This window comes from Hoplias malabaricus, chromosome 2 (genome assembly GCF_029633855.1).
Source record: "Hoplias malabaricus isolate fHopMal1 chromosome 2, fHopMal1.hap1, whole genome shotgun sequence".
In the NCBI taxonomy this organism is placed as follows: Eukaryota; Metazoa; Chordata; class Actinopteri; order Characiformes; family Erythrinidae; genus Hoplias; species Hoplias malabaricus.
In genome coordinates, this window is record NC_089801.1 from 18,899,714 (window position 1) to 18,908,710 (window position 8,997).

Consider the following 8,997-nt stretch of genomic DNA (forward strand, 5'->3'; position numbering starts at 1 on the left):
TGTAGAAGAAAAATCACTTTGGCATGATTAAATGGTTCTTTGCCTCATGAAGGGTCTCTTCAGATTGATGGAGAATGTGCTGTAGATGGTTTTATATGTAGCACCTTTTAGAGAAATGTGGTTCTACACGGCACCTAAAACGGTTTTGGAGCCATATAAGAACCCTTCTCTAAAAGGTGCTCTGTGAGGAACCATCTACAGCACATTCTGCATCAATCTGAGAAACCCTTTATTTTCTTTTACTAAAGAACTCTTGAAGAACCATCATTTTCAAGAGTGAAGCAATTATCTTTTCAATTCCTTGAATAAAAAAAAAAACATTCATTTTTCATTTATGGCTCTCATCAGAACACTTCTTTCCACTGAGATGCTTCTTCAGATTGTAGAGCAGGTAAAAAAAACAAAAAAAAAACAGGGCTGAGTCGGGGGCTGAGTCAGGGCTGAGTCTGGGGCTGAGGGGGGCTGAGTCTGGGGATGAGTCAGGGCTGTGTCTGGGGCTGAGTCAGGGTTGAGTCTGGGGCAGAGTCGGAGGCTGAGTCTGGGGTTGAGTCTGGGTCTGAGTCTGAGTCGGGGGCTGAGTCTGGGGTTGAGTCTAGGGTTGAGTCTTTGGCTGAGTCGGGGGCTGAATCTGGAGCTGAGTCTGGAACTGAGTCTGAGGTTGATTTGGGGGCTGAACCTGGGGCTGAGTCGGGAGCTGAGTCTAGGGCTGAATCGGGGGCTGAGTCTAGGGCTGAATCGGGGGCTGAGTCTAGGGCTGAGTCTAGGGCTGAGTCTGGGGTTGAGTCTGGGGCTGAGTCTGGGGGTGAGTCGGTGGCTGTAGGGTGGAGGAATAATGTCCTGGAGTCCACAGTCACACACACAGTGCCAGGCTCCAGTTTCCTCAACACACCTGTGCTACTCAGAACGGTTTAGTTTCCACAGAGATTCAACAAAAACTAATGATGGAAACGAGCTGATGTGTTCTTCAAATCCTCTCAGAAAGTGTCCCTGGAACTGTCGTCAGTGCTGCAGGATTAATAGATTATATTTAAATCGGGAGGGTGTGGATATTCAGTTCCTAAAATACCTTCCCGTAAAGTCTGTGTGTGTCAAAGTGAAAAGACAAGGGCGGATATTTAGCTCTGTTAGCATTGCTGGCTCAGCAGGCTGCACATAGCTGGGTACCCTAACGTGGCTAAACGAATGCTGGTTTACTGTTCTCCTCCAAGTGTGTTGAGCTGCTTGTCACTGCCTGTGAAGAAGAGATGTAGTCTGATTAAACCGGGTCCACACTATGGGCTCTTTAAACGCTGTGAATACCCGTGTGACCTGGTTTGCCGGCCTCATATCAGCGAGAGGAGGAAACAATAGCTGAGCAGCTCGGGCAGCCGCTGGGTTTAAGGGAGTGGTCGTCAGCCTCAGACTTTCTGAGGAGACTCAATAAAGGAAGTGACCGCTTCCAGGATGTTGTCCTTCGATGCCAGCTCAGGACACTTTAGTGAAAACAGTACCTTGTTAGTGGAAGATCTTTGAGTTTCAGATGGACTTGTAGTGAGCGTTTTTTTTAGTGTTTGCCCTCTCTGCGCTGACCCCTGAAATGTCCTGAACGTGTTGCTTATGAACTGAAAACAAGAAGTGATTCTGTGTTGTAAGGAATTTTGATAACACTTCCTATAAATCCTGCGTTCACAAGGCTTTATGAATGACTTTTAAAGGTGGTACATGACAAATATAGTGCATAGATCCTACAGTGCCTTTGTAATTTAATCCAAAGCACTTTATAAACCAAGAGTCTAAGCTTTTTATGCACTACGTACTCTCCTTTTTCTTCACAGTGGAACACAGTCAAAGACCTGCTTTGGTCCAAACCCCACGAGCCCCACAGCAGTGTTCTCCCCCTGTGTAAACAGCCCTGTTCAGAACACCCGCTTTCAGCACCTGTTCCTTTAAATGATAATGAGCCGCTCGCTGTTCACCCCGACCCCGAGCGCACAGCAGTGAGGAGCGAGGAGCAGAAGCTCTGGTTTTTAGCCGTTTTCACTCTGTTCTCTTTCTTCTCCGTTTTTACTCAGTGCTCTTATTTCTCTGCGCTCGTTGTGTCTGTTTTGCTGCGTTTAACATCATCTTCGCGCTCTCACATTAACGCAGGTCCAGCGCTGTGATTGGACAGACTCGGACGAGGAGGCGGGGCCATTCTAAAGTCTCTGCCCTTGACGTCAGAGGCTCCAGAGATGCACCTTGATATTCACTTTGTCTTGGGAGTTTTTGCTAAGTCGTTGATAAAGAAATAAATTCTGTACTTTCCCAAGATTCTTGCTCTAATCGTGAGGTCATGAGGTGCGTGGGTCAGAAGCGTCCCACTATATCAGCCCCTCGGAGACAGAGAGTGGACGCAGGGTCTGCTGATATAACAGAATCTAGGGAAGTCGAGTGTCCAATAAATAATCTCAGATAAATGCAGACCTCTGTCTCTGCTCCAAAAAGCAGAGAGTTGTCAAAATATATTTCTTTAATCTGCGTCTTGATTCGTCTTTGTGCCCCCTGTGAACTGCCCCCTGCTCATGGCTAATAAATATTAGCCCCAAGTAAAACACCATCCTTCCTCAGGAAATCACGGGTCAGGTGTCATTTCCCAGCCAATCAGCAGTGATGGCCTGCTGAAAGGCAGACGACCTGATTGGCTGGTTATCAGTCATTGTTCTTGGACTGTGGTGGGTCCAGGCTGCTGCTGCTGACCGATGCTCAGACTCACTGTCTCCCAGACAGGGATCTGTTTATTTGTCTTTGTGTCTGTCTATTAATAATCATAACTGTCCTCACTGTCCTCTCTGTGTGTGTCACTGAGATTCAGTCCAAGCTCCGCCTACTCTTTAAAAGTGACCGTCACGGTTTTAGTGAAAAAAAACAACACTTTTTCTCCAGTCGTTTTGTTCTGGAAACAAGTCTAATGTGTTCACAAAGCCCCAGTGTCAGTAAAAAGGTATAAAAACAAAGCGTCTCGGTCTGGTATGCTTGGCTTTTTCTCCGGGAGGTGTTTAGACGGCAGGGAGAACTCCAAACACTGAAAATCATGAAAAAGAAATGAGGATATCACTTTATCTTGGGTGACACTGACTGGGTATTTTATAGGTGGGTAACACTGATTTATTTTTGCAGTTACAGTTCTATTACTTATATTACAGTACTAATTGCCCTGTGAAGGACTGGCGCCCCCTCCAGGGTGTATTCCCGCCTTGCGCCCCATGATTCATATATATACATATGCAAACCACTCCTAAGCACACAACACAAGCTGGAAATAAGCTCAGGATGAACACATGCTCTTCATTTTGTATTTAATTTTCATAGCATTCATAGTTTTTCAAATGAATTTTTGTGGAGAACAAAGGGGTGTGACCAGCTTCTACAAGTCACACTGATGCTAAGGAGGCACTAAGTTTTGCTAAGCCCTGAGTTGGAGGTTAGTGAATGCTGCCAAAAGTCCCTCATCTCCTCGAGAAGAGAAGAGAAGAGAAGATGAGGCAACAGGAAGCAGCAGTGTGTTTATTCGGACAACAGGAAGCGCTATGTTTAGAAAGATGGGGGGCTGATGGCGGTGGTCCTGGCGATGACGCACTCACACGTTTGGCAGTGACAAATACACACACACACACACACACACACACACACACACACACACACACACACACACACACATGATTTATCCCCTGAAGAGCACTTTCTGTGTCTTTATGAAGTCTGTTCAGATTCAGGAAGGTACTGTTTATGATGGTAATGAATGGAACCAGACGTCCACCTCCAACAGCTCCTCACAGACAGAGGCTTCTAGTGCAGGGTGGGAATGCTTTTCCCATTGGGGTGGGCACCAGATTCATTTTTACAGCTCTGTTCATGAGCCACAGACTGCAAAAAGTTCACTTCTATTCTGTGAACAGCTCCCTGACCATACACACACACACATCGCTCGCCCTGTCCACTGGCTCACATTTTGTTTTAGATCACGGTGCAGTCAGATTACTCCTGAGGCCCTTGTTTGTCTCTGCTAATACTACTGTTGGAGGAGTGGTGTATTCTCTGTATTAGGGGATGTGATGTCGTTCAGCTTTTACGTTCTAGAGAACGGCAAGGGCTTCCCCTCAAATGCAGCAAAATTGCTTTCCACTGTCTGTCTCTGTGGGTCCGCTTGTCCTCCCTTAAAGGTGTAATTCACAATTTAAATTTTTGTAAAAGCAGCACGGTGGAGCAGCAGGTAGTGTCTCTGTCACAGCTCCAGGGTCCTAGAGGTTGTGGGTTCGAGTCTGGGAGAAGTGTGGTGTGTTCTCCCTGTGTCTGCGTGGGTTTCCTCCGGGTGACTGTCTGTGAGGAGTGTGGTGTGTTCTCCCTGTGTCTGTGTGGGTTTCCTCCGGGTGACTGTCTGTGAGGAGTGTGGTGTGTTCTCCCTGTGTCTGCGTGGGTTTCCTCCGGGTGACTGTCTGTGAGGAGTGTGGTGTGTTCTCCCTGTGTCTGTGTGGGTTTCCTCCAGGTGACTGTCTGTGAGGAGTGTGATGTGTTCTCCCTGTGTCTGTGTGGGTTTCCTCTGTGTGACTGTCTGTGAGGAGTGTGGTGTGTTCTCCCTATGTCTGTGTGGGTTTCCTCCGGGTGACTGTCTGTGAGGAGTGTGGTGTGTTCTCCCTGTGTCTGCGTGGGTTTCCTCCGGGTGACTGTCTGTGAGGAGTGTGGTGTGTTCTCCCTGTGTCTGCTTGGGTTTCCTCCAGGTGACTGTCTGTGAGGAGTGTGGTGTGTTCTCCCTGTGTCTGTGTGGGTTTCCTCCGGGTGACTGTCTGTGAGGAGTGTGGTGTGTTCTCCCTGTGTCTGCGTGGGTTTCCTCCAGGTGACTGTCTGTGAGGAGTGTGGTGTGTTCTCCCTGTGTCTGTGTGGGTTTCCTCCAGGTGACTGTCTGTGAGGAGTGTGGTGTGTTCTCCCTGTGTCTGTGTGGGTTTCCTCCAGGTGACTGTCTGTGAGGAGTGTGGTGTGTTCTCCCTGTGTCTGCGTGGGTTTCCTCTGGGTGACTGTCTGTGAGGAGTGTAGTGTGTTCTCCCTGTGTCTGCGTGGGTTTCCTCTGGGTGACTGTCTGTGAGGAGTGTAGTGTGTTCTCCCTGTGTCTGCGTGGGTTTCCTCCAGGTGACTGTCTGTGAAGAGTGTGGTGTGTTCTCCCTGTGTCTGCTTGGGTGTCCTCCGGGTGACTGTCTGTGAGGAGTGTGGTGTGTTCTCCCTGTGTCTGCGTGGGTTTCCTCCAGGTGACTGTCTGTGAGGAGTGTGGCGTGTTTAGCTCTGCTATAGTTTGTTTTATTTTTATTTTCTTTTTTATATAAAAATATGAATACATAGCAGTTGAAATGGACAAATAGAAATGCCCCAAATGAGAATGAAACACTTTCTGAATGAACTTAACTGTTAACTGCTTTTCTTTCTCTTCTAAACGATCTTTGGAGATACGATGTTAAGGTCAGGGTTACACTGTGTAAAAGTCCAGTCGCCCCCCGGTCGGTCGAATTCTTCGAAACTCTGTGGTGAAATAAACGACAGGCCTCCCACAGACTTATCTCAGACTTTGGAAGGAATTTCACAAATTTGCGGAGGATCTTGGCTCCGTGGCATCTATCAGTGTCCACCATCGGCCGCCGGGTTTTGGGCCGTGTTTGCGCTGACCGCTGAAGCTGACCCAGGAAATGCCGATGTCACTAAACGCTCTCACTAAACGGTTCTGTGTTAAATGAGCTATAAGCCTCCGCTAGAGTGGCTCTATCTACTTTATCAGGAGTCTGAACAATCCTTTCCCATGCAAAGAGCTGCTGGAGGCTGACCACTGGGAGAGCCACTCGATTTCTCACTGTCAGAATGCAGATAAAGGCCAGTGCTGTCTCCACGCATCATACACACTTTACTAGGGGTGTGTGTTGATTACAGCTGTGTGCTCTCTGCTCTGACTGTGTGTGTGTGTGTGTGTGTGTGTGTATGATAGAGAGAGAGAGAGAGAGAGAGAGAGAGAGAGAGAGAGAGAGAGAGAGAGAGAGAGAGAGAGAGAGAGAGAGTATATGGAGATTGTATGACTTCATAAAATTAGTTTTCCGAAGTGTTCAAACATTTATATAATAAAGTGCTGACAGAATTATGAAACCTGTGTTTATAAAGGCATTTATAGTTTGTGTGTGTGTGTGTGTGTGTGTGCGTGAGTGTGCCTCATTTTCCTGTTTGACCCCCAGACCTTAATCTGAGCCAAAACACACACTCATAAGGGAGTTTCTATTGCGGCCAAAGGGGCGAACGAAGCGAGAGTGAGTCATGAAGCGATTGCTAAACGCTGGGAGAGTACACACACACACACACACACACACACTGTGTTAAATTGCATTGCAGTTGGACAAATTGAGAGTTGAATTTACCAGTACATTTGTTGTAGAGCTATTGTTTACAGCATAGAATGAATTATTAAAGAGCCCATGTGCCACATTTGTCCTACTACTATTTTCTCACCCCCTGAAGACCACTTATAGAACTGTGTGTTTTTTTGTCCATGAAAAATAGTCATAAATTTTCTACATTTTAGTGTATGCAACGACATAGAGCCATGAGCAAATATCCCACCTCTGATTTCCTTTAATGCCCCATGTTCAAATTCAGTTTAAATGACCTCTATTCCATAGTGTATATTGGGCTGTGATATCACAACCATGAGGCCATGAGTTTTCAAGTGTATACTCGATGAGGTGGGGACTAAATGGCACACACTGAAATGTTACTGATGCTGTTTTCCATGTGTGTGTGCGTGTGTGTCTGAGGAATATTTCAAGTAAAGGGGATCAAAACCTGTCTACACACACATATTGTGGGGATTTGGCCTCTTTGCGGAGACTGTCTGAAGGTCCCCATTATGTAATCATTACGTTTTAAGATTTTCAAATGAATGTATTCCTACATAATGTCCCCACAATCACAGATACAAATCTGCCACCTTAAACAGGAATTCTCTGGAATTCTGGGAATTTTTCCTATGAATCCTGAACTCTCTGGAGGGGGCACCAGTCCTTCACAGGGCGACACACACTCACACATTCACTCACCCACACCTATGGACATTTATGAGTCCCTAATCCACCTACCAACGTGTGTTTTTGGAGCATGGGAGGAAACCGGAGCACCCGGAGGAAACCCACGCAGATACAGAGAGAACACACCACACTCCTCACAGACAGTCACCCGGAGGAAACCCACGCAGACACAGAGAGAACACACCACACTCCTCATAGACAGTCACCCGGAGGAAACCCACGCAGACAAAGAGAGAACACACCACACTCCTCACAGACAGTCACCTGGAGCAGTGACATCACTGTGTCGCCCCTAGGGAGAACCTTTTTTAAACACTGAACCCTGACAGCTCTTCTTTTTCTCCTCAGATGTCCATCCCATCTGTGAGTTACAGGATGTTTCCACGACTGGGAATGAGCCGATCACTGTGATGGAGGTGTCGGAAGGGTGCATGTCAAGCTTCCTCACGCCGGACAAGAAAATAGTGCATATCATCAACCTGCAGTACACACAACCAGTGAGTCTGACTCTAATGATCCGTAAATGCTCCGAAAATAAGACTGTTATTGTGTTGTCTTACACACTCAAAAATGACGCTTCTACACGGGTTCTTTAGTAAAGAAAATGGTTCTATATAGAACCCCGAACTCTTGAAGAACCTATTTAAATGGTTCTTGCAGCATGAGGTTCTTCAGATTGATGCAGAATGTGCTGTAGATGGCATCAAAAAACGGATCCTCTGTTGTATCAATCTTGACATTGTAACAATTGAGGAATCGTTCTTGGTGCCGTACAGAACCCATGTCTAAAGGTGCCCTATAGAACCATCTATAGCATGTTCTCCATTAATCTGAAGAGCCCCTTCATGATTTCAGGGTTCTGTATAGAACCATTTTTATTACCAAAGAAACCTAGAAGAGCCGTGAGTCTTTTCTTGGTGAAACTCCAGCTGTGTTTTTTAATTTATTTATGTTTTGATGCTGAAAAACCCTCTCAATCAAATACAGCTTTTAAACTGTGTTTATTTATTTGTGTATAAATTATTTTTTATGAGCATCACACTGACAAAGACAAACGTATAAATCTCCAGCTTCTAGAGAGAGAGAGGGAGAGTGATTTGATCCACTCATATCAGTGTCACTACAGCGCTGAAGAACAGGGGGAAACAGGGATAACCAAGTATGCAGAGCAACAGCTGGATTACAGTCTGTACAATGTGCTCCTGTGTGGTCAGTGGACTGAGAGAGTGGACAGAAACTGGAGAAACATATACAGTCTACCTACATATACACTCCCTTCTGTGGTCGGATCGTGCAGCCGCTGCTGATCTCACTGCATATTGATGAAGATTATGTTTTATTTATCTTTAATCGAATAAAAATGGTATTTAACCTTTATTGAAAGTAATAAATGCATTAAATCAAAGCCAGAGTTTTGGGCTCCACTGACATCTTCTGAGCTACTTTTCTGGACTTTGTTTTTCCCTTAAGTGACTTCCCAACATCTGTTTCCAGTCAGGTGATAATTGCTGACCGTTCCTGAGTGCGTACGAGCGGAGAAATCCACCTTAAAACAGGCCCCATGCTTTAAAACACTTTCTCTGTTCTAAGCCCCTATTCAGCTTTACGGTTTTGGAGGAGAACACTAATGACCCTTGTTTCTGCATTCATTATCCATTTTATCATCTCCACTGACTTTACAGGTGCCCTTTGTAGTCCTCCGATTATGTTAGTCCATCTGTTGCTCTGCATACTTTGTTACCCTCCCCTTCCACAGTGGTCTTCAAAGGTCAGAACCCCCACAGGAGCCCCACAGAGGACGTAGGCTCTACTTTAAGTGACGGATCATTCTCAGCGCTGCAGTGACACTGACGTGGTGTTGGTGATGTGATAGTGTTTTGTGGATCAGACACAGCAGCGCTGCTAGGGTTTTTAAATGTCCCCTTGGTGC

At 46.2% G+C, this 8,997-nt stretch overlaps 1 protein-coding gene across 2 annotated transcripts in view; it reads left to right on the plus strand.

The window, feature by feature from the left end:
- eng (endoglin) overlaps positions 1-8,997 on the plus strand; it is a 58,843-nt gene that overhangs the window by 13,155 nt on the left and 36,691 nt on the right. For both annotated transcript variants that reach the window (XR_010800271.1, XM_066659501.1), the window contains exon 3: positions 7,416-7,564. Coding sequence is in view for 1 of the 2 variants with exons in the window: in XM_066659501.1 (XP_066515598.1) it covers positions 7,416-7,564 (149 nt within the window). In the remaining variant the exon portion in view is untranslated. The remainder of the gene's footprint in view (positions 1-7,415; positions 7,565-8,997) is intronic.